General features: G+C 36.0%; 2 protein-coding genes across 4 annotated transcripts in view; both read right to left on the reverse strand.

The window, feature by feature from the left end:
- The window catches only part of MSS51 (MSS51 mitochondrial translational activator), a 28,981-nt gene extending 27,461 nt beyond the window's left edge, over window positions 1-1,520 (reverse strand). Inside the window, exon 1 of the mRNA XM_036265422.1 lies at window positions 1,497-1,520. The gene's annotated coding sequence lies outside the window, so the exon portion shown is untranslated. The remainder of the gene's footprint in view (window positions 1-1,496) is intronic.
- Window positions 1,521-2,990: 1,470 nt separating this feature from the next.
- PPP3CB (protein phosphatase 3 catalytic subunit beta) overlaps window positions 2,991-27,583 on the reverse strand; it is a 53,755-nt gene continuing 29,162 nt past the window's right edge. The window contains exons 10-14 of one of the 3 annotated variants that reach the window (XM_036265008.1): window positions 20,006-20,083; window positions 12,726-12,810; window positions 11,648-11,745; window positions 6,318-6,347; window positions 2,991-4,603 (exon numbers count right to left, since the gene is read on the reverse strand). In XM_036265008.1, coding sequence (XP_036120901.1) covers window positions 4,425-4,603; window positions 6,318-6,347; window positions 11,648-11,745; window positions 12,726-12,810; window positions 20,006-20,083 — 470 coding nt within the window. In that variant the 3' untranslated portion in view covers window positions 2,991-4,424. Of the gene's footprint in view, window positions 4,604-6,317; window positions 6,348-9,651; window positions 9,672-11,647; window positions 11,746-12,725; window positions 12,811-15,037; window positions 15,065-20,005; window positions 20,084-27,583 lie in introns of those variants that run through there. The other 2 variants (XM_036265009.1, XM_036265011.1) reach the window with 2 other exon arrangements.

Consider the following 27,583-nt stretch of genomic DNA (forward strand, 5'->3'; position numbering starts at 1 on the left):
AGAACAAATATTCTAAAAATTCGTATAGAACCACAAATGACCCCAAATGGCCACAGAAATCTTGAGAAAGAACTAAGTTGGAGGAATCACGCTACCTGATATTAAACTATACTACAAGGCCATAGTAATCAAAACTGCATGGTACTGGCACAAAAACGAACATATAGATCAATGCAACAGAATAGAGCCCAGAAATAAACCTATGCCTTTACAGTAAATTAATATTTTACGAAGGAGGCAAGAACATACAATGGGATAGAGATAGTCTATTCCGTAAATAGTATTGGAAAAATTGGACAGATACATGCAAACAAATAAAATTAGACCACCGTCTTACACCATACACAAGAATAAACTAAAAATAATTAAAGACTTAAATGTTAGACTCAAAACCATAAAAATCCTAGAAGAAAACATAGGCAGTAAAATTTTGAAAACTTCTCTTAGCAATATTTTTTCTGATATATTGCGTCAAGCAAGGGAAACAAAAGGAAAAATAAACAACTAGGACTTCATCAAACTAAAAAGTTTTTGCATAGCAAAAGAAACCATTCACAAAATGAAAAAACAACACACTGAATGGGAAAGCATATTCACCAATGATACATCTGATAATGGGTTAATATCTGAAATTTACAAAGAACTTATACAACTCAACACCAAAAAAAAAACCAAAAAACAACCAATTAAAAGATGGGCAAAAGACCTGAATAGATACTTCTCCAATGAGGACATACAGATGGCCAACAGGCATATGAAAAGATGTTCAATGTCACAAATCATCACAGAAATGCAAATTAAAACCACAATGTGATAATCACCTCACACCTGTCAGAATGGCTATCATCAATAAATCAACAAAAAATAAGTGTTGGCAGAATGTCGAATAAAGGGAACCCTCATGCTGTTAGTGGGAATGCAGACTGGTGCAACCACTGTGGAAAGCAGTATGGTGTGACCTCAAAAAGTTAAAAATGGAACTGCCTTATGATCCAGCGATTCCACTTCTGGGAATATATACAAAGAAACCTAAAACACTAATTCAAAAGAATATATGCAGCCCTGGCCAGTTTGACTAGGTGGTTAGAGTATCAGCCCAAGGACTGAATGGTCACGGGTTCGATTCCTAGTCAAAGGCATGTACCTGGGTTCCAGTTTCAATCCCTGGCCCCAGTTAGGGTCATCTGTAAGCAACCAATTGATGTATCTCTCTCACATTGATGTTCCTCTCTCTCTCTCTTTCCCTCCCTCCCTTCCACTTTACCTAAAAACATCAATGGAAAAATATCCTCAGGTGAGGATTAACAACAACAACAAAAGGAAAAAAAAAAAAGACTTTTTACACCCTTATGTTCATTCCAACATTATTTACAATAGCCAAAATCTGGAAACAGCCATAGTGTCTGTCAGTAGATGAGGGGATAGAAAAAATAAAAAGCAGTGGTACATTTACACAGTGGAATACTACTTGGTCATAAAAAAGAAAAAAATCTTACCCTTTGTGACAGCATGGATGAACCTGGAAAGCATTATGTGAAGTGAAATAAACCAGTCAGAGAAAGATAAGTACCATATGATTTCACTCATGCATGGAATCTAATGAACAAAATAAACTAACAACAGAGAGTCAGAGAGAACAGACTGACAGCTGTTGGAGGAGTATGATGATCACCAGAGGAAAACGGGGGTGGAGGAGGTAGAAGAGGGTACAGAGAGGATAAATGGTGACAGGAGACTTGACTTGGGGTGGTGAACACACAATATACAGATGATGTATTATAGAATTGTACACCTGAAGCCTATATAATTTTATTAACCAATGTAACCCCAATAAAGAAAAAGAAGTTGTAATAGTCAACAATTTGAGTTTGTTTGCCACCTACAAATAGGCAAGCATATACATTTTTATTTAAATTAATGCTTTATAATGTGTATCATTATAATTATTGTTGAAAACTGTAATTAAAGCTGATACATGATTATATTATTATAAAATGTTGAGCAATCCTTGGCCAGTGTTGCTCAGTGGTTAAAACACTGGCCTGTGCACCAACGGGTCGCAAGTTTGGTTCCTGGTCAAGGGCACGTAATACAGGTTCTATCCCCGGCCTGGTCAGAGTGCATGCAGGAAGCAACCAATTGATGTGTCTCTCTCATATTTTGTTTCTCTCTCTCTCTCTCTTTTTTTCTCTCTCTTCCTCCCTCTCTTTCTCCCCCTCCTTCCCTTCCACTCTCTCTAAAATCAATGGAAAAAATATCCTCAGGTGAGGATTAACACCAACAACAAAAATTTTGAGCAATATCCTAATTTCCCTCAATTTTCAAAATTCTATACTAATTTTGATTATGGCAAAAGAAGAAAGGACATGATGGCAGGACAATGCAATATCACTAATATCTTTTTTTCTTATTGTTAATACAACCAATAAATTTCTAATACTACTGTAACAAAATTTTAGACAATAAGATTTTCTTTCAATTAAATGTTAAGTGAAACAGTGATTTTAAATATTCGATTTAGATGGCCTATCTATATATTATAGGCACCCCGTTCTCTAGTGCTCAGTTACTATTGCTCATGCAAAACAAGTGTAACTCAAGTTTTTAAAAGAGCAAAATTTGTCTGGCCAGTGTGGCTCAGTGGTTGAGCATCCACCCATGCACCAAGAGGTCACTGGTTTGATTCCTGGTCAGGGCACATGTCCAGGAGTGGGCCAAATCCCCAGTGGGGGGCATGGAGGAGGCAGCCAATCGATGATCTCTCTCATCGAGGTTTCTCTCTCCCTCTCCCTTCCTCTTTCTCTAAAATCAATAAAGAAAAAAAGCGCAAAATTTATAAAGGCAAGAATTTAATTCATCAAATTACCATGAACTATCCATGAGATAATCTTCTCTGAAGTAAGTATATGTTCCAGTTCTATTAACAGGATTTTCTGCTATGCATGAGAAGGTCAAATCAGAGTATAGCCAAATAAAACCCAACACAGAGATAGGAGCAGCGGCCCATGCATGGAATTTATTGTGTGCTACTGTTTATAAAATACTCAGATAGTCCTGTACATGCATAATATTTCCAACTTAGACAGGAGACCATACAGGGTGCACTTTCTGGCAAACAAAACAATAGATGGTTCCGCTGCCTGGAGCTCTGAGTTGTATTCCAGGGCATGAGGGAAGCAGGCCACCAAAGTAAAGGGAAATACCAAACTACAGTGGCAATCAATACAGGTCAATAATTGTGAAAAATTAGCACATGGTTCCATTTAGTTTAAGCAGTTCTGACTATCCAAAGAAAATATTCAACATGCAGTCTTGCCTTTTATGCCTCCACTAACAACTGAATGATTGAATAGAACCATTGTTGCTTCTATGTGGCAATGTTTAATCAAAAACACTTCCAGAACATTTTAAAATTTCCTTTGCATCAAAACATAAAAATGATAGAAAGCCAGCAGCAAATCACCCTGGTGTCTATTTAAGCAATTTGAGTACTCACAATAAACTAAAATTCCTCATAACATCTAGGTAACTTACACATGTTGTACCTGTACATAGGTCTATATATTAAATATTTGCAAAATGAAAACATGCATACACAAAATACGTCAAGTTTTACAGACATGATTTGAATTAAAATTTACTTTGACAATGTACAAATTTCTTTTTTAATATATCTTAAATGAGTAATTCTGTAATTCTGTATAATTTTGAAATTTAAGAGGTTTCCTTCTTAAATCTCTGGGGTGTAAATCTCAAAAGATCTGGGCAAAAAGATTCTAAATTAGTTTTTGGATTTGTGTTCAAGTAACAGTCTATCTAGAAATAGATTGTGCATTCATAATTTAAAAATACCAAAACTATATTACAGAATTAGCCACATTTAAGAACTATAGACCTGAGGTCAGCATTCTGTATAAATGCCAACTGGGTTTCTCAGCATTTCTCAGCCCATAATTCAAAATACAACTTAGTAACCTCAGAAATGTATTTTAAGACCATGCTAGTTCACCCTTTAAAGACATTTCATGGGGGAAAAGACCACATTAGCTCTTAGGATTGCATTTGAAGTCATGGTTGAAAAACAAAATCTAATTCTACTGAAGGAAAAAAGAAATTTCATTTGTAAACTTAAATGTGTGAACCACAAGCATAAATGGAGGTGCAGTGGCCCTCCACTGGTAATTGCCCCAAGCCCCTTGCTCACTGCTCTCCACCTTGGCAGCGATGACCCAATCTTATCAGATAGCACAACATGTCCCAGTGCCCTCAAGCCTCCATCAGTGAAGGAGTCTGAGGTCTCAAAAGCACAATGATTTCTCCAGAGGGACCGTGACATTTACAGTCAGCTTGGCCGACCCCTGCAGCTCCTCGGGTAATCTGTCCATTTGGGGCCTGAGATGTGAGAGTCCCTGGGAAGCCGTGGGTCACTGGGCACCATGGTTGCCAGTCCCGTGGTTCTCAGTGGCATGTGCGGTGTTCAGAGAATTGAAACCATCTGGCTGTACAGCATCTTTCCGGGGTGGCATTCTCTCATTGATCCTATCCAAACCCTTTGCCTCTTCAAAACTGCAGATTCTATGTGGTGGAGAGAATCCTCGTATTGCTTAACAAAATGCAAATTTGATAAGTCAGTAATTGAAAAACATTTTTGAGATTTCAAAAACATAATGATTTTTAAGATGACATTAGCTGTATGTAGCAATATTTAAATCTTATTTTAGCTGAATCCTATCCCCATTCCAGACTTCCCCTTAAAATGTGAAATGTTTAAACCTAAATATAAACATGACAGCATCATAAATGACAAGTGTTAGTGTTGCCTTTTTTTAAAAAAAACATCAAAATAACCCTCCCCTGTCCCCAAAATCAACCTCCAGGTAATGGTCTCAGGGTCTCAGTTTGACTTTTACTACACCAGTTTATTTCCTACCTCAGACCCCAAGATCACCAGTGACTATCACAGTAAGGCAGCATCAAGAATAGGGGCAAGTGAGGAGGCTAAAGAAGGTTAATCCTTGACATATAAATCTGTACCAAGAGCTTGAGAGGAGAAAGATAAAGTTAAAATTTAGCAGATCAGAACTATCTTGGAGGTCAAGGTATCATCACTTTATCACCATCAATATGAAGAGAAAAGGGTGGAAAATGCCTCCAGGAGTTAGATCTGTGTTTGGCTCATTAAAAAAAAAAAAGTATTTATAGTTTCATATTTTAGGAGATGTCATCTTTAACTTACTGGCCATTTACTGCATGGTCTTAAGAAACCCACACCAAAATAAATGGTAATTCTCCTCTAATTGTTATAGTTTCTCATTTACTTCATCTGGAATGATATATCCTATTAAAATGCACATAGAAAAAAATGTCTATACTACTGATTATAATCTGGTTGCTTTAATATGTGTAATCCCTAGGATTCAGAGTCTGTGCATGTGAACCAAATAAATGGTTGGGCAGCAAAACATTTAGCAATGTGTAATATTAAGCCAATACTTCATATACATGAGTGTAGTATTATCAGCAAACACTAGCCCAAACTACAACAAAAACAAAAACAAAAAATCATAGTGATAGCTTTTGCACTCTCAGGTGAATTACTGAAAATGAATAAAAACAAACTCAAACCTATGTCTAGAGTGGGTTTTAACTTAGGAAAAAAAAATCTGAGTAGCACAAAATCATACAAAATATGGAATAGATCTTTAAATGCTATAATATTATAGCAGAAAATGCTATACTCTAAAGAATTCAGGAACATTAAAAGCTAGCTGGATGCTATACTATAAAAGGGGAAAAACCAGCCCTGGCCGGTTTGGCTCGGCGGTTAGAGCGTCGGCCTGCGGTCCGGAGAGACCCGGGTTTGGTTCCCGCTAAGGGCACGTACTTCGGTTGCAGTTTGTCTCCGGCCCTGGTTGGTCATGCGGGTGGCAGCCACTTGATGTGTCCCTTCACGTCGATGTTTCTCTCACTCTCTCTCTCTTCCTCTCTCTCTCCCTCACACTCTATCTGTACAAAAAATGGAAAAATATCCTCGGGTGAGGATAAAAAAAATAAAAAATAAATTAAAAAAAAAAGGGGGGGAAAAACCAGACTGTCACTATGGAAATCAGTCCTTATGATTGATTGATTGATTGATTGATTGAGAGAGAGAGAGAGAGAGAGAGAGAGAGAGAAGTGACTTAAACTTGATGAGTCAGTGAGTCTGATTCATCTTGGGCTGTGTAAGTTAGGAGTTAGACACACCCACAGGACATTCTCTGATGCCCACCCACACACACACCACAGATCTCTGCCCAGCGCAAGGACTCTGATCATACCTTTTTCAGCCTCAATAGCCTCAACTGTGGCTGTACAGAAGTGAGCAGAGGCATGCAAAATGAATGAGAGAGATGAGAAGGGTCATATTGTACAGCAGAAAAGGCAATGATCACTTAAAATATCACAGTACCCCATACTACATCATCATTTACAATTTAACGTAATAGTACCCATATCAGAGCCCCATTCAATCCCCAAATTTCTGATACAGCACAGTTTACACACAGCACTATGACAACATTGCTCAGAGCACAGAACACACAGACTACTGTAAACACAGACACCTGAGCACCTATGAAAATGTACTACAGTATTAATTATCCATCTTGAGTTCAGTATTCTGATGTCCTTAGAATTTTCCAACATGTTTATTATAGATATCCATCACAATCACAAGGAAATTCTCCAGGGTGAAATTATGATGGTAGAATTGTAGCAGAATAGGAGATTCTTCACTCTCGTGTCTGAAATAATTGGTTCCCTAAGATTAAAACTAGAAAAAGTCAGCAATGTTTTTCCTGTTGCTTCTGATTCATAGGGCAAAACATAAGCTGCAAAAGTTGGTATGGCTACAATGAAATTTAAGGGCAGTAAATTTGGTGAGTTACTCTAAGCAGAACAGTTCTGTAGCTTTGTTCTTTGTGAGTAAGCTAAAAGGACCCCTGTTGTCTACTAGGAACTTCCTTTCTATTCTAACACTGGTATTCCAAATATCTAAAGATATTAACATCTATAGCCTTAAAAAATTCACTTATGTTCAGTTTAATCATGAACTCAAATTCGCCTTAGGTACTAACAACCTGCATTCTCAAGTAAAGACAGATAAAAGGCTACTGAGAATCTTTTTAAAACCCAGCTACCAACTAGAGAAGAATCAAGAGACAGAACTGATGTCTTACAGGAAATAAATACTAATTATTTCATGATATGGAAATACACATAAGTCATATAAATAAATTAATTCTTGGTAAAGCTAGTCTCTACCCCATTTAGAGAATTTCAACATATTTAGTCATACATTTTATATTCAAAGATTCCTTTGGCTCATTTCTGGGTTTAAGTTGTATAAAGCACTCACCCTGAGAATTAGGACCGAAGACTGCAGAGGACAATACTGCCTGAGAACAATGCCAATTCTCCACTTTACCCAAAGTGAACACTCAGATTATTTACAATAACAATGCCCCATCCCTTCTATTTTGCTTCTTCTACAATAGGCCAATTAGAATAATTATTCTTAAAACAACCTTTTAGCAGTATACATGATTTAGAAATAAATTTTATCTGTAACAGTTATTAATGTGAAAGGACATTGATGAATCTAAGGAATTAAAGCAGACTAAAAGCTTGTTGATCTCAGCCAGATAATAAAATCAATGGGGGACCCAAAAGAAGTAGGATGAATACTGAGTAAGGGAAGAATTAATTCTCCTTAACTGTTAAATAATATAAATAAAAGCAGACATACTTATTATATACCACTGTATAAATTATAAAAGTTAGTCCTGTACATTTGGAAAATACTCTTGGAATTTTCCCAGGCAAAAACCTGGGATAAATGACCCATCTTTTCTTGACTAGTCCTGGAATACCTATTCTTCAAAATGTGGGCCATTTTCTTTATAATTTAGAACTTGAATGGGGGAAAAAATGCCAGTCATAATATTTTTAGAGTTTGTGGTAACAGAAGTGATTTCATATAAAATGTTTTATAACTTGTATTATATGGCAATTAATTAAAAATAAAAACATCACTATAAGAATTAGTATGTATTTGAGTGTATCAATAAAGTCTATTAGTACATTTTTTAAATGATGAAATGTGACAATATACTTTTTAAATCGTTCTATGGGCTTCTAATTTAATATGTAAAAGAATTTTCTAGGTCAAATAATATTCTCTGTCTTTTCCTGAGGCCTCTAAATGCTTTTAAATTCTTTGCAGAATACAAAATAGCTATCATACTCATAACTGCATACCATGTCAAAGCTGAATGTCAAACTTAGAAGTAAAAGGTCATTTGAAACTTAAACATTAAGGTGGAAAGAAAGAGATCTGAAAATTGCAAAATTCTATCTGAAAGGCACTATTTTTCCTCTATTTGTTTTCAGTTTTAACAGAACATGTTGACATGGCCTTAATAAGCTTGAGTGCTGTCTCAAATTGTGTTCCACAATGTTACACAAGATAATGATTAAGAGGAATTTGACATTAATATAAACAGAGATGGCCACATATTTTCCAATACAGGTCTTGGTGAAGGTAGCAATATAAGGCTAGCTCCCAATCAAATTTCCGTAAGAAAATGCACATCAAATATGACTATCACATACTATTCCAATAGAGTTGTGCAGTTTGTAAAAACACTCGAGAAATATCATAAATTAACTTTAAAATTGTGAAGACAATTTTTCTTTTCTGACAACAGAACTGAGGTCCAAGAATTTTTTTTTTTTTTTTTTTTACATTTTTTGTTTGTTTGTTTTGTTCAGGTAGAGTGGGAGGGAGAGAGAGGAACAGAGAGAGAGAGAGAAACATCGATGTGAAAGGAACACATCGAGTGGCTGCCACCCGCACAACCAACCAGGGCCGGGGACAAACTGCAACCGAAGTACGCGCCCTTAGCGGGAACCGAACCCGGGTCTCTCAGGACCGCAGACAGACGCTCTAACCGCTGAACCAAACCGGCCAGGGCTGAGGTCCAAGAATTTAAAAACTTTTAAAATACTTAATTCTCAGTTATTCACATCAGGAAACGTCTATTAAAATTTAAAATGTTAGATAAACTTTTAAAAACACAAAGTTGCAGCTTTGGTATGGGTTTCATTATTTGTTTTAAAAAATAAGTTATCTGCCCTGGTCGGTTTGGCTCAGCGGTTAGAGCATCGGCCTGGGGTCCGGAGAGACCCGGGTACGGTTCCCACTAAGGGCATGTACCTCGGTTGCAGTTTGTCTCCGGCCCTGGTTGGTCATGCGGGTGGCAGCCACTCAATGTGTCCCTTTCACATCGACGTTTCTCTCTCTCTCTTTTCCTCTCTCTCCCTCCCACTCTATCTGTGCAAAAAATGGGAAAAGTGTCCTCGGGTGAGGATAAAAAAATAAAATAAAAATAAATAAAAAATAAGTTATCTTATGCTAGGGAAATCACTTTAACCAAATGGTCAAACCACACCACCAAGAGCCATCACTGGCAGAACTAGGGAGCTATCTAGTTTCCAAATTGGACCCCTTAAGCTCAGCACCAACCAGTAACTCACTCTATGCTGGGAATAGACAGTCCCTTCAGTAAAGTTGTCTTTCAAACCTTCCCTGCAGTTGGGGGTGATTTCAAAGTTGAAGACTGAGCTTCAGGCTGCATGCAAATTAAAAATAAATAGAAGTGCTGAGCTTACAATAAAGCATGTAATTAGCAGGTACTAACAGTGAAATCTGAAAGAAAGGTGTGTTATGGAAACAATGTAACAGTAATAATATATCCAAGGATAACTGAGACACTGTAGTGTAGATTTAAGTATGAGATCCTTTCAGTTTTCTTTTTCTTTTCTGAACAAAGAGGAGGAAGGATATAACACTTTTCAAGCTATTAAAATTCATCCTTTTTCTATTAACATTGCTATAAGTTTTATTGACTGTTTACGATCTTAATTTGTTTTAATCAAATTCTTTTTAGCTCATTTTTCTAATGTTTATGATATAATAAGAAAAAATGGAGGGCAAGAAATATAAAGAAAATAAAAGCAGATTTTTAAAAAATCAAAAAAGAAAACCTCATTCAGAATAAAAATTTGAATCTATAATTTCAAAACATAATTGTATTTCTCACATATGCCAATTATGGTAGCAGACAACACAATAACATATAAAATAGAACATGAATAGGCTACAAGTAGAATTATTTTTCTATAGAAAAAATTCTCATTTATTTATTTAAGCATTTATTGTATGACTGAGTGAAATAAAATTGTGAAAAGCCAATCTAATTTAAATTTATTTAAAAATTTAAATTAAAAAATTTTTTTCTTTTGCTTTAAACATTTACTAGTTACAATACCCAAAAAAAACTGTTAATCAAGACTACGGAAAACATCAGATTTGCTGCCTGTTTTACTAGAGCAATAACCCATGGAGGGCTGTCAAAAGTGGCTACAATAAAACATAAATTAAGCTTTCCATATCACATTTTTTGCTATCCAACCACAAGGGAAATAAATCTAGACTTTGAGTTACTGTGCATAGTCTGTAACATTCACAACAATCTTTTCTATTTAATCTGTAATGGGCTTTCAAAAAGTTAACCCAGTATTTACACAAATATTTATGCCAAAAAAAGTTAGGTTTTTTAAAAATATAAAATATTCAATGAGCCAGATTACAGAAATTCTTTATGTATAATTCTTTTTATTTTCATGCAAAATAAAGGCACACTTAATAACACCCTTTCAATTTGACTTACAGGATTTAAATTCAACCCCTTATAACAATGACTTAATATCTAATGTTACATTCATGTTCAGAATGCACAAAGTGCAGCAACAAATGCAGCAAACCTCAAAACAAGGTGCTACAAAGTTGTTTCTACATCAAAAAACAGACAAGTGTCTGATAGAGTAATTTAACATACTTTTACAGACATACAGCTAACCTAAAGAAAGACAGACAGATTTAGGAAAGCAGCTACATCTGCAGAGGAAGGAAACAGCATGTTACAGACAGTTGATTATACATAGAACATTTGACAAACACCACAGAAAACAAACTTTGGCATCATTTACCAGAGTATAAAACCTTGTACAAATCTTTTGGCAAGTAAGTGCATAAGCAATGTTCTGGGACCCAAGCAGGCTATTTATTCTAAAATTAAGTATCTGATAATAAAAGCATAGTCTAATACAATTACATAAACAAAAAAAACCCCAAAAAACAAAAAAAGAAACTTGAAATTACATTTCCATTTTAGTAATAAGATATAATATACCCTAGATTCACATTCTGAAACGGGCTTTTAAAAGAAAAGACTGCATGAGACAAATAAATAACTAAATAAATATTTCAGACATTATGATATGAGCTGCTCCCATATCATTTCATGAAAAGCTAGAAACTGACCATTATTTTCAACTGAAACAAATACCCATTCTATCAATTTTCTGCCCTGGTCAGGTTATTAATCAGATACTACGTATCATATAGTATTCTGCCTGTGTCAGCAGCTGAGACAGGAACTAAAAAGCAGAAAGAATTCCCTGCATGCATTATGTGTATTGTTAGCAAAAGAGTGAGGTGTGCCCCAGTCCATCTGAGGCACAGCAAGTTGCATAACATCATTACCACTTTGCAAGGTCTGGCGTCCTCCAGCCAACACTCCACTAGGTAACATCCCTGTGGGAGTCAGGCCCTTAAGTGTCAGCACACTTTCACTCTCCTCCCTATAGAGAAAGATACAACCAACATCAGATACTTTCAAGTACTTAGTTTCAAAGAGGAGATGGGACCAGATACAGGCCATGTATATAATTTATGATATGCATTGCTATTACCATATTTTCCTCAATTCCAACATACATTTTTCCCTATTCTAAATGTTTCAGATATAAGGTTGTACCGTACTACTGAGACATATATTATTTTTCCTGAAAAGCTTTATTAAATAAATACATGGTAAAGTTTAGTATTTCCTATCTTTTAAAGATCAAATGTTTGACAAACTCATTTTTACAAACACATTTTATTTTTTTTTATCCTCACCCGAGGACATTTTTCCATTTTTTGCTCAGATATAGCGGGAGGGAGAGAGAGGAAGAGAGAGAGAGAGAAACATCAATGCTAAGGGACACATCGAGTGGCTGCCACCCACACGACCAACCAGGGCCGGGGACAAACTGCAACCGAGGTACGTGCCTTTAGCGAAAACCGAACCCAGGTCTCTCTGTACCGCAGGCCGACGCTCCAACCGCTGAGCCAAACTGGCCAGGGCTACAAACACATTTTAAAGGACTGACCTATTCATGTGCACTCTTAAACCTGGTCTTCCTAAATGAACCCCAAGAAGACAATTTGTGGCTCCCACAAAAAAAATTTCCTATCTAGAAAAGCAAGTTCTTAGGAATACTCTAAAAAGTACCCCCCTTCTTATCCTACTCAAATTTTCAATGTGTAGACCCAGTACTTTCATTACAAAAGGACAAGAGATACCAAAGGTGAATAATAATAATCACAAGGGTTTAAAACCCTAGTTTTAAAGGAACTTGTGTTCCCCTCTTCAATGTGTAAATGTAGAACTTCTTTATAGAGAGAAAACTACTATATTGCTTTTAGATGTCAAACAGGACATTGCTTGTTAACAAAGTTCAATAAAATAAATGAAAATTAATCTATGAAACAAATAATTAGAAAAATGTATCATTACCTGAGAACAGAGAAGACCCTTGCCATCTTGCCAATTGCGCGAATTTTGTTTCTTATGATTTCTTTCCGGGCTGCAGCTGAACCTACTTTCAATGGAATAATAAAGACTCAGGTTTAGGGCATTCACACTTGTACCATTCTATTAGCCTGTTCCACACTCATCTGAAACAACACCAAGCCCCCTGCCACCAGTTCACATGGAGGAAACTAGATGAACTCATGCCAAAAAGCTTCTCACTCCTTCCATGTTTAGCTCAGCATTGGTCTAATACTGGGATTTCATACAGATGCAAATGAAAAGTAATACACAAACTTTATGACTCACACTATTGACTAGTCAGTAAAATGGCAATGGGAAAGAAACTACAGCCCAACCTGTATAACAAACCAAATGACAAAAAAATAATGACAACCCTACAGTCTTTGATTAATTCTCATGAGAGCCAATGGCATGCAGACTAACAGACAAAAACTGGTAATAGCCTATAGTCTTCTGTTTAACTATTATAAAAGCCTTTGACATGCAGGCTGGAAATATCCCATCATACTATGACAAAATAAGCTTCCTTGCTGTCTAAAAACAATGGTATGAAGCCACTACTAAGCAGGTAACCCAAAACCAAGGGTCATACCAGCATTTCAACAATGCACATCTCAACCTAATGAACTAGTTATCTTCTATGGTCATGCAAATATATGCAAGCTCTTGCATCCCTAGGTGAGTATGACACAAGGAGAGTGAGCAATGAGAAGAGTGAGCAATCCCTAAAAAACATGGCTAAAGAATTACTAAATGATTCCTTCTTTTCTTTCTCTTTCTCTCTTTTTCCTCCTTCTTTCTCTTCCTTCCCTCCCTCCCTTCCTCCTTCCCTCCCCTTCTCTCTCTCTCACTCTCTAAATTTTGTAAGAGTTTATGTGAGCCAAAACGGAGGACAATTGCTAGGGAGCAAGAACGCAAATACTCTCTAATGCTTCATTTCTAAAGGGTTAGCTGTGTTGCCTATCATTGATACAGAAGAGAATATACCAAAATAACTAGATCTTTAGCTGATGAAACACTCAAAGGTTGTAACTTCCTTCTCTTGGCCTCCAGAAAGAACAATCTCAGTCCTGTCATCTAATATATAGCAATTAGAATCACCCTGGACCCAAGAGTGTGGTGTCTTAGAACTGTGCTTCAACATGATGAAAACACACATACGGAAGCACCATGGTTGAGGAGAAGATTAAGGAAAGGTTAAAGATACTAGACCAAAGGGGCCTTAGGTATACAGAGGTCTGAACAACCATAGTCTTCTAGGCTACACCATCTCATTTAAAATTCAAGCATCCCACAAATATATATAATTAAAATCTAAGATGGTGACTGGACCTTACTGCAAAGAAACAGAGAAAGAAATCCAATTTCAAAGATAAAAACAAAAGATGTATTTTAGAAAAAATAGGCTCCACGACCATGTTTATGGTGCAGTAAAGGGTAACATATAAGCACTGAAGCCACAGCTTTTACAAGTCCAAAATTGTGTCAGTTCCATGGCACCACACAGGTATTTTTAAGATGAAAAAAAAAAAATTACTAAAAAGTCTCAAAATCATAGAATATTAGAATTTGAAGAGACATTAAAGGTATTGCAAAGTTCAATCTCCTCATTTTATAGACAAATAAACCAAGTTTATTATGTATTTTGTCCCAGGATATAAAGTAAGTCTGATTCTCCTCAAATAAATTAATATAGATACTTTGTTTCAAAATTGACAAATTTTTAAAAATAGCTAGGAGAGGAGTATGGGGATGGGACAAGATGGCTGTAATGAAGTACATTCATATTTTCAGTCTTAATTTATGTATCTAAAACTGAATGCTATGTAAACTATACTGATTTCAAATTTTAAAATTCACTGGGGTGTAAAAACATTGTACAAATAAGGATTTTAAATCAGTCTACAAACACATCATGCATAATATTAAAGTAAATGTCCATAGTAAAATTACTTTGGGGAATAGACAAACAATCAAACACCCCTAATCATGCAGGGAAAAGTACAAAATACTACAAATAAGCAAAAGAATGAAATTAAAAACAAGAGGAATGAAAAAGAGGGAAAATATTTCCATGCACAGAAAGACAGATATCTTGGAATATGACTTCTAAAAACATCAAATTCTAACTTACATAAAAATTAAACTAAATTTTCACAAGGCCCAAGAGGACTCTGAATAAATAGTACTCAATCAATATGCTAACTTACATGGACATGAGGATAACTTATGAAGTCATATTTCAAAACAATGTTACTCTGTCTGGTCTGTACCTTTTTTATTGCCATATATGAGCCGTTCTTCAGATGGAGAGTCCAGAAAAAAGGAAGTGAATGATGGAGAAAAGGTGGTTGAGACAAATAAAAAGATAGAGATTTAACTTGGCAGTGGTACTGAAGAATGAATGTAGAAAGAAAGAAAAATGAAGGCCCTCATATTTGAAATTTGAAAAATGTAGCACTGTAGAATGTGGTGAATAAAAGAGAGATGCCACTGTGTAGAGCTCTAAAGGAAAGATTTATTAAAAGATACGTGTTCAGAAGAAATTATGGACAGAATGACTATAATAGTGGATGAAAGTAGACAAATTAGGGACAAAAATACACGTGAAAACACATAAGACTGAAATAGACTGTGCTAGCAACAATCGCACATTTATATTGATACCCCTAAAGAAATGCATCACCCATGGAAGTATGTTAAGTGAAAGGTAATGACACAAATATACAAACTCATGTGGTTCTTCAAGGACACCAACATCTGCAAAATCTGTAGCATATACAGAAAAATGTAGGTAACTTTATAAACTACCCTCAGTGGTAAACCTCACCCACTCCCAATAAAGGAAAGACTAAACCTCAAGCACTCCATAATAACAAGAGCACACAATTTCTTGAATCTGAATTGTAGAACTTTTGCACATACTCAGGATCAATAGTATGTGCCTTCTGTTCCCAACAGAATCTGGGAGTGTGAGGGACATGTTTTTGAAGAAACAGTAACAGACTGTTTCAAAGTAATAGCTCTAAGAGTAAGCAGCAGCGATGTTTCATTTGGGCTTTCCATACCTTCTATTCTAATGCTGAGTGAGATATATGATTCCATTACAGGAAATGCAAAGTTTTAGTGTAGTAAAATTACAGCACATATGGATTATGTATTTTCTTACCAAACTAAAGATAAATATCTGAAACAAATAGTATGCATTCTAAACATCACCCAAATCAGTGTTCAAAGATTGTTTAATGATTACATAATACCTCTAAAAGGAATGCTATGTGCATTTATACATGCAATTTTTATGCAAATATTTGCCTTTAAAAATAATCCCACACATACATTAAATAATACAGAAAACCAAAGACCATTACTTAAGAAGAGAATCTTTATTTCTTTACCCAATTTCAAACCTGAATATGCAAAAGTTACTCTTTCCTTTCTGCTACTGGGAAATGTCTAATCTTGCTCTCTCCTTTTCCCCACAGAAAAGCTTAATCCTTATTCTGCCTCCACAGAAATCCCTAACCCACCAAGTTTTCTTTCTAAGTCAGATTTCTCCCCAGGCCCAGTCCATAGGATGTTTCCACTGCTGAGTAGAAAAGGAAAAGGAGAGGACAGAAGGCATGCTATCACAGTGAAAGGAAAAAAGAAAAGATGGCAGAATTATGGGGGAAAAATGAAGAAATATGAATAAGGAAGAAAAATAAACTTAGTTCCAGTAGCTCTTTTCCCTAGCCCAGCCTAGTATCTATCCTAATTTTCTCCCCTTTTCCTCCATTCCTCAATGTTCCTCCTCCCCCAAACCATTCTCATTCTTCCATGCAGACTCTAAATTCATATTGTTAAAATTTTCTTTGAGCCCTTGCTCTGAATACTTGAGTATAAGGGTGAAGAAAAGAGAAACTCATTATATTTTCTTATAGAAACACTGTCATAAATAGCGCTACCAATTTTTTAAATTACTTAAGAGTGAGAAAGAATTTTCATCTTCCCTATTCCCTCCTTCTATGGATGAGAAGATCCTGAGAAGTTAGGTAACTTTTCTAGGATTACACAGCTAGTATAATGGTAGGGCCAAGACACCTGACCCATTGATCCTTTCCACTAAACTACACTGTCTCTTTAATGATGAAATGTGATTCATCCCTGGAATGTAAGAATGATATAACAAGTGCATGAATAATTTATCATTGATAGGAAAAATATTGATAAGACACATTAAAGCTCATTAGAACTATAGTAATATTGCCCTGGCTGGTTTGGCTCAGCGGTTAGAGTGTTGGCCTGCGGACCAGAGAGTCCCGGATTTGGTTCCCACTAAGGGCATGTACCTTGGTTGCAAGTTTGTCCCTGGCCCTGGTTGGGGTTGTGTGGGTGGCAACCAGTGGATGTGTCTCTCTCACATTGATGTTTCTCTCTCTTCCCTCCCCGCCTCCCTCCCGCTCTATCTGAAGATAAATGCAAAAAATGTCCTTGGGTGAGGATAAAAAAAAGAACTATAGTAATAGGATTTTATATTTCTGGTTGAATCCCCAAGAATGATTCAGTGTCTATATTCATATAAATCATAGGTATCTAAACCACATACTATACAAAACAAGGAAACTTTTTTCCTTTTTATTATAGGAAAAGGACTAAAGCATTAGCTGTCATCGCTCCTATTTAACATACTATTAGTAATATTGATACAATTTTTTAAAGAATAAAAAGAAATCAAAGGTAAAAATATAGAAAATAAATAATATCAGTCTTTTGCAAATGACTTGTTTTTAAGTTAAGGAAAACAAAATAAAAATTACCACAGGAAATTAATTTTCTGAACCAAGTTGTTGAACATAGATAAACCCATAAATATATAATTGCTTTACACACAGTCAGAAAATACATTGAGAGATACCAATTATAATAGTAATAAGAATATAAAATGCTAAAGTTTAATTTTACTTAGTAATAACAAATTTTTTCAAAGAAAACCTGTAATTTTAAATGCAATTATATATTCAATGTATTAAATGAAGTAAATACAGTAAATGAATTAACTATATAGAGAAAGATATCTTGATCTTAGTTTAGAAAACTAAATATTTTTTAAATTTCCTAGATTTAGATATAGATTTAATATAGTACTAATTAAAACTTCTACTAAAGCCTGGCCAGAGTGGCTCAGTAGTTGAGTATCGACCCATGCACCAAGAGGTCGCCGGTTCGATTCCCAGTCAGGGCACATGTCAGGTTTTAGGCTCCAATCCCCAGTGGGAGTCATGCAGGAGGTGGCCAATTGATGTTCTCCCTCATCGATGTTTCTGTCTCTCTCTTCCTCTCTCTCTAAAATCAATAAAGAAGAAGAAAAAAAAAACAAAAACTCCTACTAGATATTTCACAGAATTTGGCAAAGTAATACAAGAACTTACCTAAAAATATTTGTAGGCTATATACCAAAAATTATTTCGGTCATTATAGCAATATCTATAACATTATGAAGTAGTTACTATTAGCTTCATTTGGAAGACAAGAAAATTGAGGCTCAGAAAGGTGAAGTAACTTGCCTGAGGTCACATAGTCATTAGAAGGAACTAGAATCTGAACCCAGACATTGTCTTAAAAAGGTGGTAGCAGAACAGGTAAAAGAAACACTTAATTAAAACTATTTAAAAATTGTGTGGAAAAGACAAATATGATGAAATATGTTAGAACTAAAAACTTCTACACAAACGTGAAAGAATTAAATAAGGAAAAATAAGTATTATTCAGTAAAGCTTATCCCCCTCCCTAAAAAAACAGATATAATTTATTTCAAGAACACATCTCTGCCTGCCACCAACAGATGGCAATAGCAGACACTTGCACACAGTCGCTTTGAACAAATGGGCTTACAACAGGGTTTAAGAATTGAATCTATTTGTAAGTAGAGAAATATCAAAATAGTTTTTACTCAGATTGTACTTGATAAAAGGTCAACTGAAATGGACAGTTTTCACAGTTGGAAAAGTAGACAATAACTTTTTCCCTTAACATCAAGGAAATGTAAATTAAACCAACTATAATTTCTTACTATATAGCCACCAAGCAAAGTAAGTAAAAATAAGCAAAATCCAATGAGGTGGGCCTGTGGAGAAATAGATCTATGGATTCGTTGCTAGAAGCATTTCATATTGGTCCAATTCTTCTGCAATGTAATCTGACAATTCATAGCTATAATAATGAAGCTAAAATTTATATTCTTTAACTGTAATTCTCTTCTAGAAATTTATTCCAGGGAGAAAAATAAAAACTATTGTACAAGTAAGTTTATTGTATGTTATCATAATAATAATAATTTAAAGCTACCCAAATGCCAAACAATATGGATTAACTATGAAAATTATTGTATATCAATATACTTAGAAATAAGTAGTTATTAAATTTTACCAATTTGTAAACCATGTTTAATACCCGGGAATATTTTATGCTGGTTATAACTATGAAAAGTATGCTACAACAAAGATGTGAAGGGCATATGAAAGAAAATAAAGAATTTTTAGTTTATAAGTTATTTATGTCCTTGTTTATTCAGTTAATTAAATTTAAATTAAATAAGTATTTAAATTTAAAAGTTTTAAATAATTTCAAAACATAAAAATAAAAGGAATTTTGTTTCTGTGGTATTAATTTATACTATAAATGCACATTAGGTACATAGGCTGGTTGACTTTCATAAGAACTAACAACTGTGTATAACCTTGTCTCTATGGAAAAATGCTCTCGGAATCTCAAACTAAACTAACATGTGGTAGAACACAACCACTCATAAGTTGGAACAACCCACTGTTGTTTTTGGAAAGAAGTAACAACATTGGGGGTTTGGGTATGTTTCTGATGCACTAACTAAGCATTATTGTGCCAACGAAACAAAAAATATTTTTATCCTTCCTTCTCTAAGCAGTGTCTATTCATGAAGAACCACATCCTTTTATACCTTAAATTTTTCTTTCCTTCTATTCTTTCTTCCAAATTTCCCTTTCCCCCAAATTCATCTTCTTCCCCATATATACATAAAAAAATAAAATTACTAAATTAAATAAAATCACTAAAATTATTTTAAAATCTTAAAATAAATAATATCTGAAAGAGTGGCTGTCACTTATCAAATAGCATAGTCATTTGAGAGCAATGACTGTATTTTACAAAAGAGCGTGTACTGAAGTTGGCAGTTTAAACGTTACCATTTCACAATGAAAATACAGTAAAATGAATAATCATACCATCAAACTGGTCTTCACCTTCAGTCATCAGTTCATCATCAGAGCAAATACTCAGAACATTTACCAACATTTCTGTCACTATTCCAAAGGGGGGGGGAAAAACAGTTACACATTAGCTGCCCATATTCAATTATCTATATGCATACACAACAGGAATGATGTAATTAAAACATATAAAGTCTTTCAAAATTAAAGAAATTCAATGGATAGCAAGTTGGAGAGAGATTCTTTATGGAATAAGTTTTCAGGTCTCTCAGAAAACAAAAACCCATGAAGCCCTACAGAGATAAAAACAGAGATGAACAACATCTAAATATATACATTTAAATTCTTCATTTATAGACACACCATTAAGGAGTAAGAAAAAAATCACAGCACAGTTTCACAATTGCAAAAAAGTCCCAGGACCCAATCTTTTAAACACTGGCTCCAACAACTCTTCTGAAAATTAATTCTTAAGATTACTAATGACTACCTAACAACCCGAATCCATGGTTCATTCTTAGACTTACCGACCTTTACCATTCTATATATTTTTCCCTTTTCTCTCTTGGTTTCCAGAATTCTAACTCTTACGGCTTTCCTACCTTTAGACTATTTCCCACCCAAAATTTGGATATTTGGAAGATTCTCTGCAGTCATGTTCTTTTTATACGCTCAAATTTCTTAGTGATTCCATCTATTGCTATGTAGTTTAAAGTATCACCTTTTTAAAGATGACTCTAAATTCTATATCACCAGTCTTAACCTCTCTTTCAAAGTCTGGATTTCCTTGGTGGTTTGATGAGCACTATGTTGTAAGTATGCAGTGGTATGCCAAACACCTGCTAGGGAAAGGAAGGCTTTTGGTAGAGGAATCATGAAGTAGGAGTTTGCCCAGGTGGAAAGGGCAGATAATATATTCTAAAACAAAAGTTAGAAAAATATGAAGTAATCATATAGATCAATGGAATACAATTGAGAGTCCAGAAATAAAACCTCACATTTAAGGTCAATTGATTTTTGACAGGGATGCCCAAAAAATTCAATGGGGAAAGAATAGTCTTTTCAACAAATGGTGTGAAGAAACTGGATATCCACATGCAAAAAATAAAGTTGGACACACTTTCCACTTCACACCATATACAAAAATTAACTCAAAAATGGATCAAAGACCTAAATGTAAGAGCTAAAACTATAAAACTCTTAGAAAGAAACAAAGGGGTGAATCTTCATGAGCTTAGATTAGGCAACAGTTTTCAAAATGTGACACCAAAAGCACAAACAACAACAAAAAAATTAAATAGAACATCAAAATATTTAAATATGTTTTCTTGATTTTTTTTTTTTTTTTTTTTTTTAAGAGAGAGAGGAAGGAAGAGAGAGACAGAAACATCAATGTGAGAGAAACATTGATCGGCTTCCTCCTGCACAACCCCCAACTGGGAATTGAGCCCATAATCTGGGCATGTGCCCTAACCAGGAATTGAACCAGGACCTCTCAGTCCATGGGACAATGCTCAATCCACTGAGCCACACCGGCTGGGCCAAAATTTAAAACTCTTATGTTCAAAAGACACCATAAAGAAAGTGAAAAGACAAACCCAAAGAACAGGAGAAAATATTTGCAAATCATGTATCTGATATATTGCATCTAGACTATATAAAGAATTCTTACAACTAAACAATAAAAGGATAACCCATTTAAAATGAATAAAGGTTTCAAATAAACACTTCTTAAGAAAATATGCAAACGGTCAGTAAGCACATGAAAATACATATAAATATATACATTTTTTTAAATGAAAATATATTTAATATCATCATGCATTAGGAAAATATAAATCAAAGCTATGGTGACAGACAACTTCATATCCAATATGATGGCTATAATATAAAGATACATAATAAATAAGAGTTGGCAAGAAAATAAAAAATTGGAACCATTATACACTGCTGGAGGTATTGTAAAATGGTACAGATGCTTTGGAAAAGGGTTTGGCTGATCCTTACAAAGTTAAACATCCATATGACTCAGCAATTCTACCCTCAGTTCTAAAAAAAATGAAAACATATGTCCACACAAAAACTTGTACACAAATGTTCATCACAGCATTATTCACAATAGTCAAAGAGTGGAAACAGTCCTGGCCGGTTTGGCTCAGAGGTTAGAGGGTCAGCCTGAGGATCAGAGTCCAGGGTTTGGATCTTGCTAAGGGCACATACCTCAGTTGCAGTTTGTCCCCACCCCAGTTGGGGTCATGTGGGAGACAACCAGTCAATGTGTCTCTCTCATATCGATTTTTCTCCCTCTCTCTTCCCCCTCTCTCTCCCTCCCACTCTATCTGAAGATAAATGCAAAAATGTCCTCAGGTGAGGATAAAAAAAAAAAAGTGTAAACAACTAAATGTCCATCAGCTACCACATGGGTGCACCCTGAAAACATTTATGGAAAGAAGCCAGTCACAAAAGACCACATATTGATTGTATGATTCCATTTATATAAAATGTTCAGAATAGGCAAATCTATGGAGACAGAAAGTAGATTAGTGGTTGCTTAGGGCTGGCAAGGAGAGGTGGGGGAAATGGGAGTGACTGCTAATGGACACAAGGTTTTTTTAGGATGATGAAAATATTTCAAAATTGACTGTGGTAACAGATGCACAATTCTGTGAATATACTAAAAATCACTGAATTCAATAATTTGGACAGGTTTCTTGCACAGCATGAGAATTATTTCAATAAAACTATGATGAAAAAAAAAGTATTCATACTTCAGGCATGAAACTTAAAGAGCACAACACTGTTATAAAATTGGCTGTGCTGTGTTATGGCTGGAACATAGGGAATATGAAAGAGAAAGGCAAGAAATGAGGCTAAAGAAAAAATATGGAAAGGCCAAAAACCTTGTGTGACAAGTTAAGGTTTATCTTGAAAGCTACCAGAAGCCATTTATGGATACTAAATGGCAGTTTTTAAGTATACAGTCCTTTTCATTCAAAATCTTAGCTGTGAAGAAAATTCAAGAGAGTAACATCATAGTAGTAGCCAAAGAAAGATATCAGGTGAAGGAAATGTTATTTATTTCTTTATTTAAAGATTAGATAGCCCTGGCCGGTTTGGCTCAGCGGTTAGAGTGTCGGCCTGCGGTCCAGAGAGACCCGGGTTCGGTTCCCGCTAAAGGCATGTACCTCGGTTGCAGTTTGTTCCCGGCCCTGGTTGGGTTGTGAGGGTGGCGACCACTCGATGTGTCCCTTTCACATCAATGTTTCTCTCTCTCTCTCTCTCCCCACCCACTCTATCTGAACAAAATATATTAAAAAAAAAGATTAGATAGATTTGAAAAATTTATAAAAGAGCTTAGTAGAGAAAGTTTGAAGATATGGAGGAACTAACTAGTGAAGCAAGTTTACTGAAAAAGCAGAAGGGGCCCTGGCCAGTTTGGCTCAGCGGTTAGAGCGTCAGCCTGCAGTCCAGAGAGACCCGGGTTCGGTTCCCTCTAAGGGCATGTACCTCGGTTGCAGTTTGTTCCTGGTTGGTTGTATGGGTGGCAGCCACTCGATATGTACATTTCACGTCGATGTTGCGCGCTCTCTCTCTCTCTCTTCCTCTCTCTCCCTCCCACTCTATCTGAACAAAAAATGGAAAAATGTCCTCGGGTGAGGATAAAAAAAAAAAAAGAAAGAAAAGAAAAGCAGAAGGGTAACAGAATCCAGGGACAACAAGAAAATAATTCAAGATGACAGCACTTATAAAGCAGGGAACAGTAAGCAGAGAACGCTCCTACTAATGTTTTGTGTTTTCTTTCAGTGTGAGGGAAGTGGCTGAAAAAATAAAATGTTGGAGAAAATATAATGAAAATTTAGTCTATATCCTAAAGGAAATGGGAAAGGAAGCCAAATGGTAACATAAAGGATATTTGAGTACTATTAAGATCCCAGCTAATGCTAGAAATCAAAGGATGGTATCTATTTATAAGGTTGTATAAATATCTTCAGCAGTGCTCTACACATTGACTATAAGATCAGAGAAAATGATAGTTGAACTTTACTGGGGCTGACTTACAAGCAAAATAGAAAAACAAAAGATAGAGTTTGAGGGTGTGTTAAGAAGGAAGAGAGGAAAGAAGGGATCTGACTAGTAAGAACAGACATGGTGAAGGCCTAGCGATTCCAATGAAGGATAAGAGCAGCTATAACCAGAATGAGGGGTTGCTAGAATAATAGGGGATTCATCAGAGGGTGTTAATGATAGTGCCATATTATTACCAGACCCAAAACATCCAAGTTATCTTTAACTATTCCTTCCCTTTAAACATGCAGTCCTGTTAAATCTCACTGATTCTACTTCTCAATTCTTGTAGTTCTTCCCTGCTCTCCATTCCTGATCCTACCAGAGCTTCATTATGTTTCCATTTAACTCTTGATGTAGCTTCACAACAGGTCACCCAAACTTTAGTCTTCCTTCCAGTTCGTTTCACCAAAATAATTTTTCTAAATGACTATCATAGTAATATTCTGTTTTGGTTGCTTCCCACAATTTATGAAAGTTCCAAATTCTCTGTATGGTGATCAAGAGCCTCATGATCTAGCCATGACTTAACTTTTCATTATTTTTCTACTACTGTCCATACATCTTACTGGCTAATCAAACTGAACCCCTCAACAAGACCTTATGCTTTCTTGCTTTCAGAGTCAGGCTTGGGAAGTTCTCTTACCTAGAATTCTTGTGCCCACATGTAACAGCACAATCCCACCATTCTTCAAGCTCCAGATCAAATGCTACTTTAATCCCTCTGACAGATATAATCGCCTCTCTCCTCTTACTTGCTATAAAACTATGCTTGTCTTAGAGTGCTTATTGTGCTACATTTTATCATTATTATGTAGCTTAAGTCCCCTATTAATTTGCAAAAACTTTAATTTTGTACCCTAAGTACCTTGAATAAAAAGCACACTTTCAAAAAACATCTAGTAAATGAATAAATCTTACATGTATGACCTCCTATGGAAGATCACACCATAATGGATCCTCTAGGACAGAGGTTCTTAAATAGGGGCCAATAAACCTGAGAGGGTCAAACAACTGACTTCAGAACTATGAGTGTCCTAAAAATGTTATGTGTATGCACAAATGTAAACATATTTGTACATGAATTTTTCTGGGGCAAAAGTCCCTAACTTTCATCAGTTTCTTAAAAGGGTTTTGTATTAAGAAATTAATGTCTTTGTGTAGTTACCTTAATTTTTCAAAAGTCCTTACTAAAGGCGGGAGGGGGACGGGAGTGGGGAGGAGGGGGTCAATGGGGGAAAAATGAGGAACATCTGTAATACATTCTACATTCAACAATAAAGATTTAAAAAAAAAAACAAAAAACTCCTTACTTATAAATGTTTTCCATTTTCTAAAACATTTATAGATACAAAAAACCCCAGCTGAGATTTGCCCTGATCAGTGTTTCCCAGTGGTTAGAGCATCAACTGGTGCACTAAAGAACTAAAGGTTCGATTCCCGGTCAAGGGCACATACCTGGGTTGCAGGTTTGATCCTGGCCCCAGTCATGGCGCATGTGGGAGGTAAACAATTGATGTGCCTCTCTCACATCAATGTTTCTCTGTCCCTCTACCCACTTCCACTCTCTCTAAAAAATCAATGTAAAAAAATATCCTCAGGTGAGGATTTAAAAAAAATCCAGCTGAGATTTGATTCAAAATATTTGAGAGGTAGGGTCGGGAGCATTGTTGATAGGAATATAAATGACACAATATTGGCCATGATTTAATAATTACTGATGCTGAGTGATTGGTACATGGGAACTTATCTTATTAGTCACTCTGCCTTTGTGTATGTTGGAAATTCTAAATGTGTTTCTCTTTTCATGAAATAAAAAGCCCGCAAAAGGTTAGAAAACACTGCTTTTATCTAACTTTAGGATTAAATCATCCTCTCAGGAAGGCTCTGGCTTATGTTAGTTGCTTCCTAGGAACTAGATCAGAGTCAAGCTGCCTTATTTGAAATAGAGCAAATAAGCTATCATTTGCGGCTTCCCACACCAAAAGAAAATTTTCACTAGAATCAAGAAACAGGATGCCCTGATCAGTTTGGCTCAGTGGTTACAGCATCGGCTGGCGGATCAAAGTGTTCCAGTTCGATTCCTGTCAAGGGCACGTACCTCAGTTGCGATTTGGTCCCTGACCCTGGTCGGGGTCGTGCAGGAGACAGCCAGTCGATGTGTCTGTCTCGCATCCATGTTTCTCTCTCTCTCCCCCTCTCTCCCTCCCACTCTGTCTGAAGATAAATGGAAAAATATCCTCCGGTGAGGATTTAAAAAAAAAAAAAGTAGTTATGCTATCTAAACAATAACATGTATTAAAATGGAAAATATGCAACGAGTTTGGGAAATTTTTCCTACTGTGCTCAACATTGGTTAGGATTCTATTTGCATATAATGCTGAAGTATGAGCATCAGATTTTTTTTTTTTATCCTCACCCGAGGACATTTTTGCATTTTTCTTCAGATACAGCGGGAAGGAGAGGGGGAGAAGAGAGAGAGAGAAAAACATCAATGTGAGAGAGAGACATCGACTGGTTGCTACCCACACAACCCCAAACAGGGCTGGGGACAAACTGCAACTGAGATACGTGCCCTTGGCTGGAATCGAACCCGCGATTCACTGGTCCACAGGCTGACACTCTACCACCGAGCCAAACTGGCCACGGCTATTTATTTTTGATATTTTTATTGACATTTAGAGAGGGCGGGAGGGAGAGGGAGACAGAGAAACATCAATGGGAGAGCAAAGCATAGGATAAGCTGCCTCCTGCATGCCCCCTACAGGGGATGCAGCCCACAAATGGAGCATGTGTCCTGACAAGGAATAGAACCAGCAAATTTTGGGGGCACAGAATGACACCCAACCAACTGAGCCACACCACCCAGGGCCTGAGCTTCACATTTTTAGAAAGATGTGAATAATTTAGAGAAGATTCAAAGACATACAACACAAATGGTTAAAAGGTTTCAATACTTCTTCATCTTATAATATATAAGATGATTTAGAGTGGCAAAAGAAGGCCCTGGCTGGTATGGCTCAGTTGACTGAGGCACAGCTGTATATACCAAAAGGTGGCAGGTTTGATTCCAGGTTAGGGTATATACTCAGGTTATAGGTTCAGTCCCTAGTTGGGGCATGTGCAAGAGGCAACCAACTCAGTTTCTCTCTCACATCGATATGTTTCTCCCTCCTTCTCCCTTCCTCTCTCTCTCCCTCCCTTCCCCTGTCTATAAATAAAAATAAAAAAAAAATTAGAGTGGCCAAAGAAGAACAAAAGATCACCTAGTAGCAAACTTCATATGTAGAAATACTGATAGAAATCTGCTCTCTATCTTCACTTATGAGAGATCAACTGAAAGTAGATTAAATTTTCTCATCTTTGAAAAGGAGTTGCCCTGGCTGGTTTGGCTCAGCGGTTAGAGCGTCGGCCTGGGGTCCAGAGAGACCCGGGTTCGGTTCCCGCTAAGGGCTCATACCTCGGTTGCAGTTTGTCCCTGGCCCTGGTTGGTCGTGCGGGTGGTAGCCACTCAATGTGTCCCTTTCA

Source organism: Molossus molossus, unplaced genomic scaffold, assembly GCF_014108415.1.
Source record: "Molossus molossus isolate mMolMol1 unplaced genomic scaffold, mMolMol1.p scaffold_m16_p_17, whole genome shotgun sequence".
In the NCBI taxonomy this organism is placed as follows: domain Eukaryota; kingdom Metazoa; phylum Chordata; class Mammalia; order Chiroptera; family Molossidae; genus Molossus; species Molossus molossus.